The 24285-nt window shown below is 42.2% G+C and overlaps 2 protein-coding genes across 4 annotated transcripts; one reads left to right on the top strand and one right to left on the bottom strand.

Annotated features, from left to right (window-relative positions):
- Positions 1 to 6508: 6508 nt before the first annotated feature.
- LOC139410634 (arrestin domain-containing protein 3-like) lies at positions 6509 to 13897 on the bottom strand. Its single transcript, XM_071155978.1, has 7 exons — positions 13374 to 13897; positions 10907 to 10988; positions 10583 to 10730; positions 9658 to 9760; positions 9239 to 9495; positions 7139 to 7441; positions 6509 to 7002 (listed from the first exon to the last, which is right to left on the bottom strand). Exons 1-7 carry the CDS (start codon positions 13651 to 13653, stop codon positions 6934 to 6936), a joined length of 1242 nt encoding a protein of 413 aa, XP_071012079.1. The 5' UTR covers positions 13654 to 13897; the 3' UTR covers positions 6509 to 6933.
- A 1057-nt stretch (positions 13898 to 14954) lies between these two features.
- LOC139410633 (G kinase anchoring protein 1) lies at positions 14955 to 23691 on the top strand. Of its 3 annotated transcripts, none has more exons than XM_071155976.1 (12): positions 14955 to 15043; positions 19127 to 19373; positions 19509 to 19667; positions 20094 to 20171; positions 20305 to 20437; positions 21252 to 21277; positions 21441 to 21587; positions 21732 to 21818; positions 21975 to 22038; positions 22151 to 22221; positions 22305 to 22385; positions 23333 to 23691. In XM_071155976.1, exons 2-12 carry the CDS (start codon positions 19146 to 19148, stop codon positions 23372 to 23374), a joined length of 1116 nt encoding a protein of 371 aa, XP_071012077.1. In that variant the 5' UTR covers positions 14955 to 15043; positions 19127 to 19145; the 3' UTR covers positions 23375 to 23691. The 3 variants fall into 3 exon arrangements, with proteins under 3 accessions (XP_071012077.1, XP_071012078.1, XP_071012076.1); XM_071155977.1 differs by having other exon boundaries at positions 14991 to 15037; XM_071155975.1 differs by lacking the exon at positions 23333 to 23691 and adding an exon at positions 22993 to 23279 and having other exon boundaries at positions 14991 to 15037.
- Positions 23692 to 24285: the final 594 nt, after the last annotated feature.

Raw genomic sequence — 24285 nt, 5'->3', positions numbered from 1 at the left:
CTCCACATGGCATTATGCCCCCATCCACATGGAATTATGCCCCCCCCCCCCCCCCCTCCATGCGAGAAATTACCAAGAAACTGAAGATCTCGTACAACGCTGTGTACGACTCCCTTCACAGAACAACGCAAACTGACTCACCATCATGGAGCAGAACAGATAAACTTCAGAAAATACATGTGTGCGTAACGATTACCTGACAGTGCCTTGTCAAATAGGGTTGGCGTCCATACTTCGAAGAACCATACATCGTTTTGAATCTTAAGCTCGAGGTCAGATAAAGAACAGATTACGTCCAGCTGGGTGTATTACAATGTCAAAATACTGCCATGTTCAGTTGACGTGACACATGCTCGAGTAGAGCCAAGAGCCTTGTTTGAGCATAATGCATTTTTTTAAATGAATGAACCCACCACTGTCCGTGAGATTCTATACTTCTCTTCTTCTTTCATAATCAATTATTACAAAAGATGACAGACAGTGCAATTGATTTTCTATATATTACATTGATGGGTTTATTATAAATAGGTCATGTATCTGTCATCTATGCCAACCATGTCAGGCATTATAAACACATCTTCAGAGTAAAAATATAAATGAATTCATGTAAGCTATTGCTTTGTTTGTTCTGAACCATTACAAAAGATCTTGATCATTCTTCATTTTGCTCAGTACAAAGACAGTTTGAATGAAAGGAACAACATGTCCAGTTAGTACAATAATTATTGGAATAGTAACACCCATCCGGGATAGTGACACCCATCCGGGATAGTGACACCCATCCGGGATAGTGACACCCATCCGGGATAGTGACACCCATCCTGGATAGTGACACCCATCCTGGATAGTGACACCCATCCGGGATAGTGACACCCATCCGGGATAGTGACACCCATCCGGGGTAGTGACACCCATCCGGGATAGTGACACCCATCCGGGATAGTGACACCCATCCGGGATAGTGACACCCATCCGGGATAGTGACACCCATCCGTGATAGTGACACCCATCCGGGATAGTGACACCCATCCAGGATAGTGACACCCATCCGGGATAGTGACACCCATCCGGGATAGTGACACCCATCCGGGATAGTAACACCCATCCAGTGTATTTCATCTGATCGTTGTCCTTAGATATCATTGCTTGATTGGAAGGAATCATGCACAATAAAACCCAGTTGTTTCTAATCAAACATGGTCAGAGAAAACCAGGTCAATCTCTAAATAACATCCCAGTCCAATTCCTATGATGAGACAAGTTAAGTAAAGGTTCAGCATGTGGTCCATCCTAATTCAATGTGAATCAATAAAACATGTGTCACATTTGATGTTCTTCTGTGCCATGTTGGGGGTCAGTGGCTGGTCCTGGAGAGGTGCGTCACCGTGACCTTTTAGCCATACTGTACCAGTCTAATCTCTGTACTCTTCCACTGTGAGTGACCTTTGATCTTCACAGGGGTCATGAACCCTGGAGCCCCCTGATGAGGAAAGGTAATTGAGTAACAGCGAGAAATTGCCAAGAAACTGAAGATCTCGTACAACACTGTGTACTACTCCCTTCACAGAACAGCACAACCTGGCTCTAACCAGAATAGAAACAGGAATGGGAGTCCCCAGTGCACATCTGAGCAACTGGCAGCTTCATTAAATAACACCCGCAAAACACCAGTCTCACCGTCAACAGTGAAGAGGAGACTCTAGGTTGCTGGCCTTCTAGGCAGAGTTCCTCTGTCTTGTGTCTGTGTTCTTTTGCCCATCTGAATCTTTTATTTTTATTAGCCAGTCTGAGATATGTCTTTTTCTTTGCAACTCTGCCTAGAAGGCCAGCATGCCGGAGTCAACTCTTCACTGTTGACGTTTAGACTGGTGTTTTGCAGGTACTATTTAATGAAGTTGCCAGTTGAGGACTTGTGAGGCATCTGTTTCTCAAGCTAGACACTCTAATGTACTTGTCCTCTTGCTCAGTTGTGCACTGGAGCCTCCCACTCCTCTTTCTATTCTGGTTAGGGAGTAGTACACAGTGTTGTACAAGATCTTAAGTTTCTTGCCAATTTCTCGCATAGAATAGCCTTCATTTTTCAGAACAAGAATGGACTGACGAGTTTCAGAAGAAAGTTATTTGTTTCTGGCCATTTTGAGCCTGTAATTGAACCCACAAATGCTGATGCTCCAGATACTCAACTAGTCCAAAGAAGGCCAGTTTTATTGCTTCTTTAATCAGACAACAGTTTTCAGCTGTGCTAACAAAATTGAAAAAGGGTTTTCTAATGATCAATTAGCCTTTTAAGATGATAAACTTAGATTAGCTAACACAACGTGCCATTGGAGCACAGGAGTGATGGTTGCTGATAATGGGCCTCTGTACGCCTATGTAGATATTCCATTAAAAAATCAGCCGTTTCCAGCTACAATAGTCATTTACAACATTAGCAATGTCTACACTGTATTTCTGATCAATTTGATGTTATTTTAATGGACCAAAAATGTGTGTTTCTTTCAAAAACAAGGACATTTCTAAGTGACCCCAAACTTTTGAACGGTAGTGTACGTGAGAGTGGATTCTCGGTCCTCACTAGCATGAAAACTAAATACCGGCACGGACTGTGTGTGGAAAATTATTTAAGACTGAGACTCTCTCCAATACAACCCAACAATGTAATGAGCACCCTTTCAAGCATACCCTTGTCATTAACCTGTGGTGAGTGTTTGGTGGTTAAATAAAGAGTACAATTATTGATTATTCTTCTATTATTATTTGTGCCCTGGTCCTATAAGAACTTTTTGTCACTTCCCACGAGCCGGGTTGTGACAGAAACTCACACTCATTCTTATGTTTAATAAATGTATCGTATAGTGTGTGTGTGGCAGGCTTATAATGATGACAAAAAACAACATTTGAGAGTGCGCTGACCCTGGTACGTAGCTGGAGGTTGAATGTTTGAAGGGGTACGGGACTATACAAAGTTTGGGAACCACTGGACTAGAGAAAGGCATAGATTAAATATTCGGTTTAGAAACCCTCTTCCCGATACTTGTGTGACATCTAGTTTCTAGAAAACCACTACCAATATGTGTGTCTTGTGTCTGGCCCACACTATTAGAATATTGAATACATTGGAGTGAAGTGTAAGTTCTAGGAGTTACCGACAGGGGCGCTGTTGCACATTATGGAAGTTTTGGCTGTGTGTGTAGTGACTATATGGTAGTGAGAGCTTGTTTTCTTTCAAAATGTGGGACTGCTGCACCTCCCCCGATGTTCGGCCCTTGATCGTCATATAGGCATATAGGCTATGGGTAAATTGATGTCAGACTACCTGATGTAAATTATCATGTTTTTTTTATCTTAATAAAAATAACATATCTACTGAAGTTGGATTAGTGGTCTCATCAAGAAGAAAGAAATTAATGATTTTTTACAAAAGTTTATTAAACTCAAAAGAATAACTAGACAAAATGGTTACAATCATTCAGGATATTCATACAATATCTATAGACGATCATGCCCAACAAACTGTAAAGACAAAGGAGAAACTAGATTTACAAATAGAGAATAAAACACATTCAAATGAGTAATATTGCACTTTGTTTCTAAAACATTTTAGATCCACTTTCCCATTCTTAGCATTTTGATTCCTCACTTACCACTGGACTACCCTGACTACACCAAACAACGGACTGTAGAATCGACAAACCTGAAACAGATTTAAGCTTATTCATTTTTCTTTTAACTTGATACAGATTCCCTAAGATAAAAATCAAAGCAACAAAAAAAAAAAAAACACAAAAATAAGTGAGAGGGATTTTATCTTAGAATATCAATCTATTCCACTTGTTAGCTGATTCATTCTCAGTGGGGGAGGGAAGGTTGCTGATCCACAGCTGTTCCATGAAGCTGAGAGGTGAGTAGAACTTAACTAAATGGGGTTGTCTGACTGGAAGACAAGCCATCAATACCCTAGTACATTATCTAGCCAAGACATCAATACCCTAGTACATTATCTAGCCAAACCATCAATACCCTAGTACATTATCTAGCCAAACCATCAATACCCTAGTACATTATTTAGCCAAGCCATCAGTAAAGACATTCAGACAAATGCACAATGAAAAAGGCTCGTCCAGGGATCCTCATTTCTTTCTTCCCTTTTTGTTCCTTTGACAAACTTAAAATGACTAATACATACAGACACAGAAAAGAGAGAAAAAAAGAGTAAGGTTGTAAATTGTTTAGACATTGGATAATGAAGCATCATAATTAGGTCAGATCTGTGTCAAGGCCACTAAGATAAGATCACTTGAATTCCTAGTTTGTTGTTACTGTAAGCAGTATCCTTATATTTTCTAGCTGGATCTTAACAGAGCACAAAAACATAACATACACACTTGTGTCAACTAATTCAAAACGGTAAACTTTTTTTTTAAAGTCTCTAATCTTAGAAGATTAAATAATGCATTCATGTCCATCCCAACACTGCTTGACTACATTTCTCATCAGAAAGTATTTTGTGTTACCAGACTTTTTACAGACCTCCCACCATCAATGCTAGTTTGTTTGTGTTTATTATCAAAAAGTACCTGTTTAAGATGATGCCAGAGCCCTGGTCTAGCTGGTCTAGGTGTTGAATGAGTTTGAAAACCAATGTATTACTCATGTCAACCTACCACTATTTGTTCTGGCCAGTTTGAGTGGAGCTTTAGCAACATCTAACATAGTGGAGGCTGGTGGGAGGAACTATAGGAGGGGCTTATTGTAATGGCTGGAATGGAATAAAAGGAACGGGGTCAAACATGTGGTTTCTATATGTTTGACACCCTTCCATTAATTCCAGCCATTACAACGAGCCCATCCTCCTATAGCTCCTCCCACCAGCCTCCATTATTCCCCAGCAGTTTGCCAGCCTGGGTTTGCATCTGCCCCATTTTTAGAAGCAGATCATACCATGTACTCTTACTTTTTTAGATATATAATTCTAGCATTTCAGTCTTCACTGGTCTGGAAAATGATGTGGTTGGTGAATGAAGTCGGCAAGTGAAGTATGGACAAAAAGGGAATGTTGTTGGTCTTCGGAAGCTACCTTGCTGCTCTGTGTATTCCTCTTCTCTCTTGTTTTGGTAATATACTATTTTAAAATATGAGAAATCCTCCTTTTACTATTTCAAACAGTGCAATTAAAACATCTTGTTTTTTTTTGCCAAGTGAGAAGACCACCTATTACAGTGTTTTTTTGCCAGTATGTAAGCCTGCGTCGCTCTGTGCTGTGAGTAGAGGGACGGGGACACTGAGGATGGGCATTCTAATATGTTCCACACGCACGCATACTCATACACACACTGACAAGTCTATTCATCTAATGCTTTACTTGAGTGGCAAGTGCTGGCCTGAGGCTCCTCTACTCCAGAACACAGTGCAACATAAACACAAAGCAACATATGATTGGATCGAAGGCATTCTAAGTTGTGAACTAAATCAAAAGACAGAATCTAGTAGAGTAAAAAGGAAGCCAACTGAGGAGACATTGAAAAATAGCTTTTGAATGGAGAGTGTGCTGCTGCTTTCAAGTCCTGTCTACACGTCATTAAGGAAATGTGACCAAGAAAAATAACATCTTAAAACAGATTAAACAAGGTCAGTGCATTGTTTCTGTCCTTTTCAGTCTTGCGTTCCCCCAAGTATCTATGTTCTCTGCGTTGTTCGAAGTTGTGCGGATAAGGAGTCTAGGCGTTAAGCCTGCAGTCTCTTTCGTCCAGCATGTTACTAGGCTGAAAAAAACATAAGGGATAATTTTTTCTTCTTCAAAACAGAACTACACAACTTAAGCCAAGAATAACATGTGCAAAAATCTCTCATGAGACAGGAGGGTAGTCTCTCTGCGGTTGAGCTCTTCAGACAGGAGGAGGGTAGTCTCTCTGCTGCTGAGCTCTTCAGACAGGAGGAGGGTAGTCTCTCTGCTGCTCAGCTCTTCAGACAAGTGGAGTGTAGTCTCTCTGCTGCTGAGCTCTTCAGACAGGAGGAGGGTAGTCTCTCTGCTGCTGAGCTCTTCAGACAGGAGGAGGGTAGTCTCTCTGCTGCTGAGCTCTTTAGACAGGAGGAGGGTAGTCTCTCTGCTGCTGAGCTCTTCAGACAGGAGGAGGGTAGTCTCTCTGCTGCTGAGCTCTTCAGACAGGAGGAGGGTATTCTCTCTGCTGCTGAGCTTTTTAGACAGGAGGAGGGTAGTCTCTCTGCTGCTCAGCTCTTCAGACAGGTGGAGGGTAGTCTCTCTGCTGCCGAGCTCTTCAGACAAGAAGAAAGTAGTCTCTCTGCTGCTGAGCTCTTCAGACAGGAAGAAGGTAGTCTCTCTGCTGCTGAGCTCTTCAGACAGGAGGAGGGTAGTCTCTCTGCTGCTGAGCTCTCCAGACAGGAAGAAGGTAGTCTCTCTGCTGCTGAGCTCTTCAGACAGGAAGAAGGTAGTCTCTCTGCTGCTCAGCTCTCCAGACAGTGGTGCTTATATTGTTTTCTCTTCTTCCTGTTTCTTTTTTTTTTCTGCTCAGACATGATAGTTCTGCTCTGTGTGAGAGCCATGTCTGTATGCCATGGTTACAGAAGAAAGCAGGATATTAAGAGCTATAGGCAGACAGGGCCCTGGCACGGCATCATCACTCCACCAAGGCTGTCTCCACTACAGGGGTTTCTTTTTACACAGGTCAGGTGTGTGTTTGTCTAGCCGTGCCTCGGCCAGGCAGGCTGCCAGGAAGTCTTCCTGTACTGACTTCCTGTGCCTCTCTCTGTGGGAGGGGCTTCGTTCAACCGTGGTATCATCCATGTTTGTTTCTTTGTTTTGTTTTCTCTCAACATCGACGGCGGCATGCGAACGCTGTCGCTGGGGGGGATAAAACAAAAACAGAGCCGACTAGAAACGCCCGAAACATCTCCGGGCGGGGCTCTGAGTTTCCTTCAGCGTGATGGACAGGTGTCAGATCTCCTCTCCTCTGTCCGGCTGGCTTGATCAGGATTGGGATCAACCTGGCGGAAGTGAAGGAAACACTGCTTTAATGACTGGAACGGCACCTCTCGGGCTACCAGACTTGAATATGTTCACTAAGTGCAGTATGTAAAATAGTTAGTCTTAGTAGTGGGTGTACGTTTTGCTGATGCGTACCTCAGAGTAGAGAGGAGGGGGCTGGAAGCGGAACTCCTGGATGTAGGCAAAGAGCGATCCCTCCAACTGATCCCTGGCTGAGGTCACCTCCAGGCTCCGTCTCTGCTCCTCTGTCATGATCTCGGCATAGCTTGGTGGGGCTTCAGGGCGCTCTGGCAGGGTCATGCCTAGCCAGCTCATGGTCATGCTGCACTGGCTGCTGACACTGGAGGTGCGGCTGCCGACGGGGTGCAGCGGGATGGTGCCGATGATCAGTGGCAGGTTCAGAGACAGGTTCATGGCTCCGGGGATGTCCACGTACACCTGGAGAGGGTGAGCAGCACACAACAGAGGGTAAGTACTGTAGCTCCACCTTCACTGAACAACACACCTGTGTGATCTACAGTGTTACACTCCCTCTGTATCTCATGTGGGTGTTCCACTGATGCAAGGGAATGCCTGAAGCAGTCTGACAGGGTATAGAGGTCATTAGCACCTCTAAGACAACTGTCGCCACAGATATTCTAGACTCATCCTCTTAACTGCATATGGAGAGAACACCTGGTACAATGACAATGTCTTTGCCAAAGCTACCTAGGTCACAGAGGAAAACTTAAGAGAGCTTTCTAGGAACTCAAGAAACCTTTGGAAATGTGCCTAGTACCAATGTGATATATGGCCCATAACAGTGTCTTGACATTTTACATCACTCCATATTTACATGTTCAGATTTACCTCAACGTGACTGAGTCTGTTCACAATTGTCACCACCACATTGGAGATGAGTAATTGGATAGAGAAAGAGAAGGTGAGAGGGAGAAAGAAGTTGAGATGGAGAGAGAGAAGTTGAGAGGGAGAGAGAGATGATGAGAGGGAGAAAGAGAAGTGGAGGGAGAAAGAAGTTGAGGGAGAGAAAGAGAAAATGAGAGGGAGAAAGAGAATGTGAGCAGGAGAAAGAGAAGGTGAGAGGGAGAGAGAAGTTGAGAGGGAGAACGAGAAGGTGTGAGGGAGAAAGAGGAGGTGAGAGGGAGAAAGAGAAAGAGAATGTGAGAGGGAGAAAGAGAATGTGAGAGGGAGAGAGAGAAGGTGAGAGGGAGAGAGAGGATGTGAGAGGGAGAGAGAGAAGGTGAGAGGGAGAGAGAGGATGTGAGAGGGAGAGAGAGAAGGTGAGAGGGAGAGAGAGGATGTGAGAGGGAGAGAGAGAATGTGAGAGGGAGAAAGAGAAGGTGAGAGGGAGAAAGAGAAGGTGAGAGAGAGAAAGAGAATGTGAGAGGGAGAAAGAGAAGGTGAGAGAGAGAAAGAGAAGGAGAGAGGGAAAATGATAATGTGAGAGGGAGAAAGAGAATGTGAGAGGGAGAAAGAGAATGTGAGAGGGAGAAAGAGAATGTGAGAGGGAGAGAGAGAAGGTGAGAGGGAGAAAGAGAAGGTGAGAGGGAGAAAGAGAATGTGAGAGGGAGAGAGAGAATGTGAGAGGGAGAGAGAGAAGGTGAGAGGGAGAGAGAGAATGTGAGAGAGAGAAAGAGAAGGTGAGAGGGAAAATGAGAATGTGAGAGGGAGAAAGAGAATGTGAGAGGGAGAAAGAGAAGGTGAGAGGGAGAGAGAGAATGTGAGAGGGAGAGAGAGAAGGTGAGAGGGAGAAAGAGAATGTGAGAGGGAGAGAGAGAAGGTGAGAGGGAGAAAGAGAATGTGAGAGGGAGAGAGAGAAGGTGAGAGGGAGAAAGAGAATGTGAGAGGGAGAGAGAGAGAGAGAAGGTGAGAGGGAGAGAGAGAATGTGAGAGGGAGAGAGAGAAGGTGAGAGGGAGAGAGAGAAGGTGAGAGGGAGAGAGAGAATGTGAGAGAGAAAGAGAATGTGAGAGGGAGAAAGAGAATGTGAGCAGGAGAAAGAGAAGGTGAGAGAGAGAAAGAGAATGTGAGAGGGAGAAAGAGAAGGTGAGAGGGAGAAAGATAATGTGAGAGGGAGAAAGAGCAGGTGAGAGGGAGAAAGAGAATGTGAGCAGGAGAAAGAGAAGGTGAGAGGGAGAAATAGAATGTGAGAGAGAGAAAGAGAAGGTCAGAGGGAGAAGGAGGTCAAAGGGAGAAGGAGGAAGAGAGGGTCTGCCCAGGTCAGTAGCTGTACTCACCATGAGAGAATACTCCACTCGGATGATGCTGCAGTTCAAGATGGAGGGAGAGACGGGGGGGATCTTCAGCATTTTGCCACTCCACGTCTCCGTCTTGCCCGAGGACAGCGACTCCCCTCGGAGGTTGGCCACCAGCTGTTTGACCTCCTTCAGTTTACCTTTGGCTTTGAAGGTCTGTGTTTGGTAAATGGCTGCCTTTGGCACGACCATGCGAGAGGAACAATTCTCAATCTCTGCAAAGATCTGAATTGACTCTCCTGCAAAGACAAGAAAGAAGGGGTTTAGTTAAATCGGTCCAAAGATCATTTGATTGAGATGTCATCATCAAACATAATACGGCAGTCATCTATAGTCATTTACCTACAAGAGTGACAAATGACTAATCAATTCGAGTGACAGAGTCAGGGTGTTCTCCTCACCTGGGGTATATCCCTTCCTTTCGATTTTGGCACTTAAGGAGATTGGACCTGAGGTGCAGAACCAGCAGCATAAAGTCTTGTCTTTCGTACCTGCCTGGGGTGACTGTGAAACAGACAGGGAAAACAATGGAATGTAAGAGCTTGAGAATCAGGCTTCCGTGTTCCTTTTCTCAATCTTCCCTGGGGGGATCCACAGCACCTGAAGCCCGTCACTCAAAAACATGGAGAAAACCATTTTTTCTTTCCATAAACCCGGAAGACATGTTTAGGCAGTAGAGGTTATCACCATACTAAGTGGCTGTCACAGAACATTAAAGATCAATTCACCCTCGACTGTCACCTCTATACATGACCAACAAGACCGCTTTGTTTGAACCATGTTTTGAATGTGTTGATTTCTCTACTTTACCAACTGATCATAACATAATCTCTGATAGGTTTTATTTTAAAATATATACATATTTAACCTTTATTTAACTAGGCAAGTCAGTTAAGAACAAATTCTTATTTACAACGACGGCCTACCACGGCCAAACCCAGAATCGAACCAGGGACTGTAGTGACGCCTCGTGCACTAAGATGCAGTGCCTTAGACCGCTGCGCCACTTGGGAGCGTATGGCCCAAATGAGGGTTTTTTCACAAGACATGTCCACTGGTGTCCTCTGTGCTATGGGTTTGGGGTCCACTAGTAAAACAAAAAATGTGTGACTAGCACATTCTGCCACAGAATGGCATTTGCTAATTCTTTCTATATCTAGGCAACACCTGTAACTAAGCACTTGTCATACTTCCACATTTAAGTCTCTCTCTTGGCTGCCAATGGAAATAGATCTCTGCTGCCCACTGAAACATTGAACAAGACCCTAAAAGTTCACAACGCACAAACATACAGACACTGTACAGCAGACAGATCCGTGAGCTCACCAGGAGTAAAGGAGTGTTTATGTCGATGTGTTCAAACACTGTAAATTCTTTCTTGGTCTTCATGGGCAGAAACCATGGCCTGTGTAGCTCGGCCTTCACCCAGTAACGCACGCTGCCGTGCTTCCCTTCCAACGAGGTAGCCAGAGGTCTGTGAGAGATAAGAGAGGGGACAGAGAGAGACAAGGAGGTACAAAAACAGGTCATTTTTGGACAACATAAAGCCAGCCTCTAGTGCAATCTTCAACTAAGGAAAGACATAAAAATATTAAATAGAAAGGTTTTTCCTTAAGTCAGTTTTTTGATAAGTTAGGTGTATATCCTCACGTCTGTGGAAGCTCAAGGCTGAATGCATACTCGTGTCTTCCTGAATGGATAGTGGTGAGTCCTTCTTCTGAGTTGTCCTCATCTGAAACAACAGAAGAACAATACTCCAACACATGTATAGCATACCTGGGAAATATGCAGTATGACACCTACGTATTACAACACAGATATAACACACTGATAAAACCCAATAGCACCACAAGAGAGAGCACAATATAACTATTAATATCATTATTGGACACCAGGAAGGCACTGAAAGGTCTGTAATATGAGAATGATGAGAGAAAAATGTTAAAATGTGAAATGATGATCTCTGCAATTAAAGATCTTTCTAGAAACATATTTAGTTATCTAGCAAAAACCTTAAAGTCCCGAACAATAACACTGACACATTGTGTAAGTCAGTATTGAAAGAGAGAACATATATAATATATATTGTTTAATAAAAGCCCCAATTATGAACTGTAAAATATATGATCTAATTCTTATTACTCTGAAAGTATGGAGTATTCTTCCTTATGTAGTGTAATATGGAGAGATGAGTTTTGTGTTCTGTAATTAATTACACATTATATGATCAGTACGGAAATATATCTTGCTGTGTGCTATTTGAAAGCAACGCGCTTTAGAGCGGGATCTCGGTTTCCTCTAGCTCAGCAATCCTCCCAGCCTTAGCAGCAGCGGAGTCGTGGTAAACAACTGCCGAGCTGTCACTCAAAAGCAGACTGAAGCAGGAGAAGACCGGCCTAAACCGGAGCGAGCAGCTTCCCCAACCCGGCTCTCTCATTAAGCATTCACTGTGCAGCATTCAGTCAGTGGTTCACTATCAGGGACAACCCCTCAAGATCTGAAGCGTGTAAATTACTGCAGCATGGACCAGGGATTGTAAGAGACAGGAAAGAGGAATGAAAAAGACGACAGACAAAGAAGCAATGCAATTAATTAAACCTTTATTAAGCGCCACTGTGATCCATAAACTACATACATTATTTTAATAAAGCCACAGAAGGAAGGCATTGACCATTTCAAGAAACCGAATCAAACTATTCAACAATTGATATAAAACATTAACAACATATGCATACATTATTCCCCATACAGAGACAGATCAAATACATTATTTTCACCATCAAGAAACACATTACAGCCTGTAAACTAATTTAAAATGCAATTATGCATGTACAGACAATACCCAGGAGCAGACAATAAGTGTTTGGGCTACACTGTAGCCTACAAAATGAAATACCTCATGGCAAGCATTTCCACCCCATATTCAATTAAGCTACTTAAATTCTCAGACTGACTTTTCTATCCAATCAGCTGAAAGATCTACTACGTACATTAGCAACAGACTAACAAACCTTTTCTACTGCTTAGGACCACCGAGTTTCAGTGGTGTAAATTGAAAGTGAACAACAACAGGGCTACAAGATAGGCTATAGTGTTGTGTATTCAGATAGGCCTGGTAATTGTACAACTTCTAGTTCATAGCCAAGTGCAGGACTTAATGCGCCATTCATTTGATATCTGAATGTTGCTTATATTAGGCTGCATAGTAGGACTAAACACCAGACATGCCTACACATTAAGGAATAAAATAAATGGAACGAATGCTATTTTTCTTTTTATGCAACTTTGTAAACCTTGTGCTGGCTGGTCAGATAAATTGCAGGTTTCTCTGTCACTTTCCGCAAAAGCATTAGGTCATTGGAAGACACATGAGCACTTCAGCCAATCAACGGAGAGAAAGCACAGTCCCTTAAACCCCCACACATCCAGTTTCTGAACAGGATTGAACCGCTTTGAACAATGGGTGGAAACTTAAGAAAAGCTTAATTGTAAAACATGACAAGATCGCTCGATAAAAACGTTTTTTTTTTTTTGTAAAACTGCAAATATGTAAACGGAGACTGCTATGTACCTCAATGTACTTTTTTGATTAAACGTTGTAATTTATATCATTGTTATAATAGGCTACAATGAAGGAAGGATAGAGACCACTGTCATTCAGTCTGCAGCTCAGACATTGCTAACTTAATAGATTGTATTAATCATGTAGGCCTTTTCAAGCACAGGCTAATTCTAAAGTATCATGATAAAATAAATTCCCATATCTTAAATGATTTCATTGAAGAACATCCTACTGTAGTTTTAAATGTCTCGAGGATAATTTGACCTGCAATACATGCATGTGCCCATATGCACGTGTTATAGCCAGTAATAAACCAAATAAAATGTTGTTGTGATTGTGATGCTGGTTCACAGATCGTCCCCAATCTTTATCTGTTATGCATTCAATTGTGTTCATTATTAGCCAGTCTGTAACGTATAACGTTAGGTTGACAGCACATCAGCATCCTCTGTGAGGATCCTCAAGACCCACAATGACTAGTCTACACAGAGCATCTCAGGGGAAAAAAAAGGTGATTTCTTTAGCTACAAATATGGTTGTATTAGGCTATCTTACCTCTTTCATGTCCAATTAGGATGTCTCTATGGTTTAGATATTCCACTTCTTCTGTGTAATTTTGCGTATAGGCAGTGTTAGATCCAGCATTTCGGGATTCAGTCCAACGAACTTTTGCAAATCCCTTTGCTTGAATTTTAAGAGATTTCACACGGATTTCTCCGGTGACTTCGATGATAACCCTACCTGAGACAGAATCCCCGCTTGCGAAAACGGGGACATTGCTGTCATTGAGACAGTCGTAGCTTACGGTGAAGCTCTTTACCTTTCCTAGCACCATGGTGGAAAAATATCTACCTACAAATAAAAATCTATGAAAAATAATCTCATTAAAAAAAATGCACTATTCTAACACTGATCAATATCTTTGCCCTGCAAAAGCAGTGGGCATGATCAGTGCATTCTTTGACAACAGTTCATTGAGATGTGAAGGCTAATAACAGCAGTAGGTGCTGCTATCGTCCGCCCTTCCGCGCGTTGGTCTCTAGTCAAAGACAAGGAACTTTCGTCGCTCAGCTCACTTTAAGCGAGGATTTTGTGAAAAACAACCTATAGAGCATGCGCAGAACTTTATCTGCCCTCTCCTTCCGCCTAATGAAACAAGGAAGAGAGCTGAGGCAGTGAGCCAAATAACAAGTTTGGTTAAACAGCTGATAGTATTGCAATAGCAGGCAAGCATCCAGTGTAAATAATTCGAGTTTAATGTTCACCCTATAAAAAAATGTGATTAGGTTGATTAAAAAATCTTTTACCAAACAAACCTGTCACTATGTTGGTAGGCCTATAATACAATACTGGCCTAGCCTACTCCCTCATATAGGCTAATTAATGTGAAATCCGGAGTATGTGTATATGACAAACCTATTGTTTATTAATACATCTTACACATTACATAGTCTAGGCTACAGCACATTTTAGTAACGTCATACGCTATTATGTAGGGACTACACCTGTGCACAACTAAATCTATGAATAGGCCTAAACCTGTCGCTATGGACTCGACAGCGTTTCAAATTTAACAATTTGATCACATTAAAATCGAAATAATAGCTAAAATAATAGCGACGGGCTTGGTTTGAGTCTGGTGATCTGGTGGCGTTGCAGACTTTGACGCACGAGACGCCATCTCGTGGATATCGTTGTCAATGGGTGCAAGCTCGCAGACATGACAGGACACCTGTTGCATGTTGGTTACATATACCAATTTCAAGAGGTCGAGGTGGCACAATGCATATTTATAAAATCCCTAACAAATAAATAACATAAGCACGGATAATTAAAGTAAAATTCTAAATGATGGAGGCGCCCGACCATGATTATACTGCCAAGAAACATTGTATGATTAAACTTCTTGTTAATACTGAAAACGAGTGGTCATACCTGAACGAATGCTGTATAAATAAGCAGATCGCCAATCGCGATACAATCAATGTATGATTATGATCATCATGAATGGTACCATGTTGCTGTCATGAATACAGTCTCGTGGAAAAGTAGACCTCTGTCTCCATCTTCTGTTTAAGGGAAGTCAACATATTATGTATGAGCTGCTCCATATCGCATATTACCCCTTTTTTTCTTGCAGAACACATTTTGAGCAACTGGGCCACCATAGGTACTTTAGCAACTGGAAGTGGTGAACGTGTGGTTAACTACTCGAACAGGTGAAAGTATGTTTTTAATTATCTTTTTTAATTCTTAATTATTATTTCCCACTCAAACATACACGGTACAATATTTTAATAATCTGATTTCTAAATTATAAAAGCATTTTAGTTTGTCATACATACGAGCTACATCATTGGTATGGATGCAATGTAGCTAATATGCTAGCCAGCTAGAACTATTATATCTATATGACTGAGTTAGCTAGGCAACGACATTCGATGCTTTCTTTTGAACCAAGTTAATCGACGGACAGTGTTTATTTCGGTAGTTAGCTAGCTAGATCTAAAATTATCTAATGCCCACTACCCTCTGTGCCGTGTTGTATTAACGTTACACGTTGAAACGGTGTTAACCAACTAGCTAGTTAGCAGACATATTACTCGCACAACGTTGAAACCCAGTTGGTTAACTAATTTAGCTACCTAACGTTAGTTGGCTAGCTTAAACTGAAGAGAAGTGCTAGTGCGGGACAGGTAAGCCAGCAACAAGCTAGCCAGCTGTCCTTGTGAGTGACATGATAATGTCATGTAAGTTGGCTAACTGACGTTAGCTACTAGCAATAAACTAATTTGCATCCAGCTAGCTAGCCAGTCACTGAAGCCAGACTCAAGTGTTACGACTTTGCTTACTCACCATAAGGTAGGGTCATAGCTACAGGTTATATGCCAGATAATGTGATATAACCAAATATTTTGGGTGTCCCATTACTGGGCGTTTACAGGAAGGTTCCATACAAACCGTCGCCATAGATTTTTCAACTAATATAGCCTGTTGGCGACAGTGGTGGAAAAAGTACCCAATTGTCATGTTGAGTAAAAGTAAAGATACCTTCAACTTCTTAGGATCGGTGTCCCTTCCACGGGATAGTTGAGCTAACGTAGGCTAATGCGATTAGCATGAGGTTGTAAGTAACAAGAACATTTGCCAGGACATAGACATATCTGTTATTGTCAGAAAGCTTAAATTCTTGTTAGATTAAACTGCACTGTCCAATTTATAGTAGCAATTATAGTGAAAGAATACCATGCTATTGTTTTTTTTTTTTAAATGTGTTTTATTTTAAATTTATTTAACTAGGCAAGTTAGTTAAAAACAAATTCTTATTTTCAATGACAGCCTAGGAACAGTGGGTTAACTGCCTTGTTCAGGGGCAGAACAACGGAGTTTTACCTTGTCAGCGCGAGGATTCGATCTTGAAAACTTTCGGTTACTAGTCCAACGCTCTAACCACTAGGCTACCTGCCGCCTCGCCCCGCTTGAGGAGAGTGCACAATTTTGAACGTTAAAAGTTGTTAATAAACAAATTAGGCACATTTGGGCAGTCTTGGTACAACATTTTGAACAGAAATACAATGCTTCATTGGATCAGTCTAAAACTTTGTACATACACTGCTGCCATCTAGTGGCCAAGATCTTGCGTTTCAAAGATGATGGTACAAAAAAATACAAAATAATGCCTTTTTTCCCCCTTTTACCAGATCTATTGTGTGTTATTATCCTACATTCCACAAACTTCAAAGTGTTTCCTTTCAAATGGTACCAAGATTATGCACATCCTTGCTTCAGGGCCTGAGCTACAGGCAGTTAGATTTGGGGAAAGTCATTTTAGGCTAAATTTTAAAAGGGGGCGGATCCTTGAATAGAAAATTACTAAAGTGAAAGTCACCCAGTAAAATACTACTTGAGTAAATGTCTAAAAGTATTTGGTTTTAAAAAGTATCAAAAGTAAAACTATTTCCAATTCCTTATATTAAGCAAACCAGACAGCCCCATTTTCTTGTTTTTTAAAAATGTATTTATCTCCAACACTTGGACATCATTTACAACTGAAGCATTTGTGTTTAGTGAGTCCGCCAGATCAGAGACAGTAGGGATGACCAAGGATGTTCTCTTGATAAATGTGTGAATTTGACAATTTACCTGTCCTGCTAAGCATTCCAAATGTATGGAGTAAAAAGTACAATATTTTCTTTAGGAATCTAGTGAAGTAAAAGTTGTCAAAAAATATAAATAGTAAAGTACAGATACCCCCAAAAACTACTTAAGTACTACTTAAAAGTATTTTTACTTAATACTTTACGCCACTGCTTGGTGATACTTTTTTCACAGAATCAAGAAAGTATCTTAAAAATGTGAGTTTCCATTTGCAAAAACTCAAAGATATTAAATCCATGTTTTGTACCAGAGGAGGTTCCTTGCGTGTCAAAGGCTTTTATTGACAATTACATGAAGTTGATGCAAAGAGTCAATATTTGCAGTGTTGATCCTTCTTTTTCAAGACTTCTGCAATCTGCCCTGGTATGCTGTCAATTAACTTCTGATCCACATCCTGACTGATGGTAGCCCATTGTTGCATAATCAATGCTTGGAGTTTGTCAGAATTTGTGGGTTTTTGTTTGTCCACCCGCCTCTTGAGGATAGACCACAACTTCTCAATGGTTAAGGTCTGGGGAGTTTCCTGGCCATGGACCCAAAATATCGATGTTTTGTTCCCCGAGCCGCTTAGTTATCACTTTTGCCTTATGGCAAGGTGCTCCATCATGCTGGAAAAGGCATTGTTCGTCACCAAACTGTTCCTGGATGGTTGGAAGTAGTTGCTCTCGGAGGATGTGTTGGTACGATTCTTTATTCATGGCTGTGTTCTTAGGCAAAATTGTGAGTGAGCCCACTCCCTTGGCTGAGAAGCAACCCCATACATGAATGGTCTCCGGATGCTTTAATGTTGGCATGACACAGGACTGATGGTAGCGCTCACCTTGTCTTCTCCCTGCACAAGCTTTTTTCCGGAAGCCCCAAACAATCGGAAAGGGGATTCATCAGAGAAAATGACTTTACCCCAGTCCTTAGCAGTCTAATCCCTGTACCTTTTGCAAAATATCAGTCTGTTCCTGATGTTATTCCTGGAGAGAAGTGGCTTCTTTGCTGCCCTTGACACCAGGCCGTCCTCAAAGTATTTGTCTCACTGTGCATGCAGATGCTCTCACACCTGCCTGCTGCCATTCCTGAGCAAGCTCTGTACTGGTGGTGCCCTGATCCCGCAGCTGAATCAACTTTAGGAGACAGTCCTGGCGCTTGCTGGACATTCTTGGGCACCCTGAAGCCTTCTTCACAACAATTGAACCGCTCTCCTTGAAGTTCTTGATGATCTGATAAATGGTTGATTTAGGTGCAATCTTACTGGCAGCAATATCCTTGCCTATGAAGCCCTTTTTGTGCAAAGCAATGATGACGGCACATGTTTCCTTGCAGGTAACCATGATTGACAGAGGAAGAACAATGATTACATGCACCACCCTCGTTTTGAAGCTTCCAGTCTATTATTCAAACTCAATCAGCATGACAGAGGGATCTCCAGCCTTGTCCTCGTCAACACTCACCTGTGTTAACGAGAGAATCACTGACATGATGTCAGCTGGTCCTGTTGCGGCAGGGCTGAACTGCAGTGGAAATGTTTTTGGGGGATTCAGTTCATTTGCATGGCAAAGAGGGACTTTGCAATTAATTGCAATTCATCTGATCACTCTTCATAACATTCTGGAGTATATGCAAATTGTCATCATACTGAGGCAGCAGACTTTGTGAAAATTAATATTTGTGTCATTCTCAAACCATTTGGCCACGACGGTACATGTAATATCTTTCTGAGTTTTTGTAAAAACCACCTACAACTGGAAACAGACATTTCTAAGATATTTTCTTTGTTTTCGATTCGGTGAAAAAAGTATCAGCAAGAGCAGGCTATTAGTTGAGAAATCTATGGCGGTTTTTATGGGACTTCCCTGTAACGCCCAGTAATGGACACCAAAAGGATCTGCTTGTATCACATTATCTGGCATGCCATTTGTAGCTAACTCCTACTAGGCTACACAGCAAAAGTACATTTTTTTTCATTAAAGATCAGACATAGGCAGTGTAGCTTATTGTAGAACCAGGCATTCACATTTGTGTCCGTTTTCCATATTGTTGTTTTTTGATTTATTGCTGGAGTTGTACTGGAGAAGTTTAGATTTGAATGGTTTTGTCGCTAAGCAGGTGCCTAATATGACGTGCATGTTTTCTTCCTGTGTGTATCTTACTGGGTTTAGGTTGTGCACAGGTCAGCAGATGGCGTCAGCAATGATCTCCGTCCACACCACAGCCTCTCGCTTTGCCCTGCTCCAGGTCGACTCTGATTCCGACTCCGATTCAGAGTCAGGAAGGACTAAAGGCGCCCGGGACTCTGGAAAGACTCGGCCCGGAAAGACAACCAGTGGGAAATCCACCGCAAGCAACGACAAGAAGAAGGAAAAGCGTAAGAAGAAGAAAGAGCAGCAACAGAGCGAGGCCAATGAGGTGATTGGCAGAGGCATTTCAACTCCCTAGTCAACACCAATTTCTGGTGTTTCCATTGTCGGTTCTCAAAGGTTTCACTTTCACTAATTTACCTGAGCTTGAGGACTGATAATGACTCCTGTCTCCTGTCCCCAGTTAAGAAATCTTGCCTTTAAGAAGCTCCCTCAGAAGTCCTCTGCCCCGCCCCCCTCCCTGTCTCTGCAGGGTGTGGCCAATGAGCTGCTCCATCCCGCAGCAGGGGACCAAGCCATGCCCCCGGAAGGCTGGCAGCAATGGAAGCAAAGGGACAACCAGGTAGAACCCGACAGACACCCCATCACTAAGAACAGAGCCCTGTCCAGAAACAACCTATCCCCCCAGACACTTGTTGAGATCTGAGAGGATTGAATAGTTGTTATAAATATGGTCCTGCTATATTACTAATACATTTTATTCATTTAGCAGACACTCTTATCAAGAGAGACTTACAAGAGCAATTAGGGTTAAGTGCCTAGCCCAAGGGCACATTGGTATATTTTAACTGCTAGGCTACATATCCCCCCCCCCAAAAAAACCAGATCTATATTGATTGCTTAGTCCTTAATGTATAGGGGTTGTTTCTGAACAGGGCCCATGATAACACCTGACATGGGCATGAGTATTGCTCATGGGTGTTCCCCTTTCCTGATAGTCCCCATCTGACCTATCCTTTATTTTTGGCTTTGTTTATGCCAAATGCAGTTGACAAGTGAGCTTTATGAGGCCGACCTGGAGAAGGCACTGATGATGAGTAAACTGGAGTTTGAGCAGCATAAACAGGTACCACACTGCCCCCATCGCAGCACGCTGTTACAAAACATATATTTGACAAAAATCTGAACCATGGAGAGAGGGGAGATTAATGAATGTTCCATATAAGCAGATGCTGTTCTTTTAAATTGCCTCCTGTCAGGATGATGATGGTACAGACACTCCCTCTCCCAAGTCCCGAGGAGCAGCAGTAGGGAAGAAGGACAAGAAGAAGAACCAGCAGGGAAAAGACAAGAAGATGACGGTCTCTCTGAAGGACTTCCAGGCGGAGGGGGGTGAGACCACCAGTGGCAGAGAGCTACACTTGTGTTAACATTGAACACTGCCCAACGTCATCGATACTGTGCCATCATAGCAGTAGCACTACTTGCTTAGCAATCCACTTCGAGCAGGTGCTGCGTAGATATGCCAAGGTGCTGCGTAGATATGCCATACATGTCTCACTGTTTTCTCAGTTGTCCCACTCATCTTATTATTCTGTTTTCTTTTATGACGTTCATGGGTTGCATGTTTAATCACACTATTGTTTGGAACGTTTGTTTTTGAACTGATGCCCGACTGTCAGTGAGTGCTGGTGAAAGTTTCATCAAGTGCATTACATTGGCTTGGAAATACAATGACATTCAAAAGGACACAAATAATTAGTAGGAAAACCTTTTGTCATAATATTGATGTCACCAGATTGACTTCAGTATAACGTTCACTAGCTAAGATTGAGGGGAAGCCACCTGATTTTGGCTAGCTAATGTTAGCATTGCTAGATATTTTTGACAAACTTTGCTAGCTGATGACAACATTGCCATCATTGTAAAGTAAAATTGATGACATGATCATGTTGGCAAAGTTGGTTCCTATTAAATATTTTACTGCTTTAGCAATGTTATTGTATTTCAAGGCACTATTGTGTAATTTAGATGAAAACGTAGACTAGGTTTATGCACCACTGCAGCGCAGCAAGTAGAGGGCGGCTTGACAACGTTCATAACAATGGCGTGATGGAGGTGCAACCTATGAATACTTGACATAAAAACAATTCATTAATACTTGACATGTTGTATTCGACTTAAAAAACATGATTCTCCTTTCCAGATCAGAGTAAGAAGCAGGAGAAAGAGGTGAGGAAAAACGTTGTCTTGTTGGGCTTAGTGCTTCGACAGTTTAAACCCTGTCATGTGAGGATGAATGTGATGGAATGGTGGTGATATGACGTGAACTAGCGCAAATTGTGTATGATGTCATAATTCAAATTCTGAATCCATTGATGACATCACTCTCTAGGACCCCAAACCACCCGCACCTCCAGAAGACAAGTTCTTCAACAAGCTTGAGGATGACGTTAGCAAAATCGTACAGCAGGAAAAAAGACGTGAGCAGTTTTCTAACAGCACTGGCCTCGAGGTCACGACTTCAACAGAGCATGAACCGGTAAGGCCGACTGCAAATCTGTTTCGTGTAATAAAAACATTTTTTTTTTCGCAAAACGACCTTTGAGTGACTGCTGGTAAGACCATGGAGGTCAGTGTAACTTATCTCTCAGAGCCTAACTGTGACTCCCATCACACCTCTCAGGACCCTCGAACTGAGCAGCTAAAGGACGATCTGGAGAAGAAAGACCAAGAAATTGACAAGTTAAAGAAGGTCATTTCACAATGGGAGGTGAGTCATTGTAGGGATACTGGTACTAGGCTTCAATGGAGAATGCCTAAAATACAAAGGACAGAATACTGCCATCAGCAACATTTGGTGTAAATCTATATGTGTGTATGAATCTATATGGTCCCCATGGGCTCCGCTCCTGATCTCAATCCTCAGGTGAAATACAAAGAAGTGAAAGCCAGAAACTCCCAGCTCCTGAAGATGCTGCAGCAGGGAGAGAGTGAGTACAGCTACTGCACTCCTAATTCAGTCTGACTCTACTGTAATCCATTACTGATGCATTAGGTAGGCCTTCACGTTCTCATTCACTTATTCTCTCCCTTTCTCCACAGTGAAAGATAAAGCCGAGATCCTACTGCAGGTGGAAGAGCTTCTAAATATCAAAGAGGAGTTGTCTTCACAGGTGTGTGTGTGTGTGTCTCAAACCTTTCAACTTGCCATGCAAGGCAAACGACCTCGTTAAAATACCTTTATTTCACTCTCCAGGTGACATCACTACATGCCTCACTGGAACAAGAGAAGTCGAAAGTGAAAGGTTTACAAACAGATCAGCCAAAACACCATCAGGTAGAACGGCACATTACATACTCATCACACTTGCAAGTGGCACTTAATACAACACATATTTAGTTTAAAGCTGCAATATGTAGTGTTTTGGGCGAATTGACTAAATTCACATAGAAATGGGTGTTATAGATCTGTCGTGGAAATGACAGAAATTGGTTATTAGAAAAGCACAAACATAACATTTTCCATCACATGTCATTCTCATTGAAAGCAAGTCTAAGAAGCGGTACATCTGTTTTATGTGTGCTATTTCTATGCTTCCTGTTCTGAAGTTTTCTTTTTGTCTTTTACTTTCGGTTTTGTACAGCAGCTTCAAACAGCTGAAACAACAATATTTTTGGTTAAGGAAAATATATTACACAGTGGTTTAGATGGTACAATATTTCTCTACACTATACTTACTTGTTTTGTCGCAAATTATTCACATTTTTGCAATCAGGAAATGGCGGAGCGATTTTTAACATAGTGCCTCTAACTGTCACTGCCTGATTTTAAAATCAGCAGCTCTCGCCTGGTTCTGAGAGAGGAGTTAGGGCTACAGTTTTTGTTTGTTTTACTGTTCAACCTGTGTAAAGCCGTGAGTCAAGTGTGTGTGCTCCCCTCTTAGATCAGCCAGGAAGTCACCCCTAGGAAGATTACCAAGGTAACAGTGCAGCTGCAGCAGTCCTCACTCTCCAGAACGGGACACTACTAGACTGACACAAAACTGAACCATTCACTCAGTCCAACTCACTACCATAAGTCTCCATGCTAACTAGTGTAGTTCAGTTGAAGGATGTTAGTTTGGTAACAACTTACAAGCCGGTCTTATCATATCATGAAATGCTGAATCTCTTGAGCGGTCTTAAGCCTTTGTAGACGGTCAAGACCCTGACAAGCTAACCACCAAACTACTGATGTAAGACACTGTACTCATTCTATACTTCCTGGTCTCCTCTGATTGGCAGGGAAACAGGAAGGGGAAAAAGGGTCCAGAGTCCGATCTATGAAGACCACAGAAGGAAGAACATTGACTGCAAAAACAAACTAAGCCACTCCTATTCTTCAGGGTCTCCTTGTTTGTACTGTTATTCTCTACTGTCTTCATGCGTTATGCATGACTCGTATTACCACACACCAACTCCTGGATGTGTTGAACTGCAGAAGTCATGAAAAGGCTTTTAATAAACGCTCTGATAAAGATACATTTCAAGTTGACTGACGTCATCGCATTTTTTTTTCTGGTATGATGCCAAATGACAGGTGTGAAATTAGTTTTTTTCCCCCTTTCACTGCAAGGTAAATAAATGACTTTTCCAGTGTAAAATCATGTCTCATTGTGGTATTACTTCTATGTGCTAATGGTAGGCTACACCACAAGATGCTATATTTCTCCTATTTTGTATGCTAATGAGAGGTAGCATGTTTTAGTGTACCCTCATCTTGTGGTTTCATGACAAATTACACTATATATACAAAAGTACATGAACACCCCTTCAAATGAGTGGATTTGGCTATTTCAGCCACAACTGTTTCTGGCAGGTGTATACAATTGAGCACATAACCATGCAATCTCCATAGACAAACATTGGCAGTAGAATGGCCTTACTGAAGAGCTCAGTGATTTTCAACGTGGCACTGTCATAGTTTGTCAAATTTCTGCCCTGCTAGAGCTGCCTTGGTCAACTGTAAGTTATTGTAAAGTGGAAATGTCTAGGAGCAACAACGGCTCAGCCGTGAAGTGGTAGGTGACACAAGCTCATAGAATGGGACCACTTAAGCGGGTAAAAATAGTCTATCCTCTGTTGCACTCACTACCACGTTCCAAACTACCTCTGGTAGCAACATCCGCACAAGAACAGTTCGTCGGGAGCTTCATGAAATGGGGTTCCATGGCCGAGCAGCCACACACAAGCCTAAT

This window comes from Oncorhynchus clarkii, chromosome 6 (genome assembly GCF_045791955.1).
Source record: "Oncorhynchus clarkii lewisi isolate Uvic-CL-2024 chromosome 6, UVic_Ocla_1.0, whole genome shotgun sequence".
Lineage (NCBI taxonomy): Eukaryota > Metazoa > Chordata > Actinopteri > Salmoniformes > Salmonidae > Oncorhynchus > Oncorhynchus clarkii.
Note: the sequence above shows the minus strand (reverse complement) of the source record. Positions and strands in the feature narration are given on the sequence as shown.

Bases quoted from the DNA above. Each gene is read 5' to 3' on its own strand.
- LOC139410634 (XM_071155978.1), bottom strand. From the start codon at position 13,653: ATGGTGCTAGGAAAGGTAAAGAGCTTCACCGTAAGCTACGACTGTCTC. The intron at 7,442-9,238 runs GTGAGTACAGCT...CACCCTCTCCAG, and splicing joins GAGTGGAGTATTCTCTCATG to GTGTACGTGGACATCCCCGG. The intron at 7,003-7,138 runs GTACGCATCAGC...CACTTCCGCCAG, and splicing joins CCCCTCCTCTCTACTCTGAG to GTTGATCCCAATCCTGATCA.
- LOC139410633 (XM_071155975.1), top strand. From the start codon at position 19,146: ATGGCGTCAGCAATGATCTCCGTCCACACCACAGCCTCTCGCTTTGCC. The intron at 21,819-21,974 runs GTGAGTCATTGT...CTCAATCCTCAG, and splicing joins AGGTCATTTCACAATGGGAG to GTGAAATACAAAGAAGTGAA. The intron at 22,386-22,992 runs GTAGAACGGCAC...CTCCCCTCTTAG, and splicing joins ATCAGCCAAAACACCATCAG to ATCAGCCAGGAAGTCACCCC.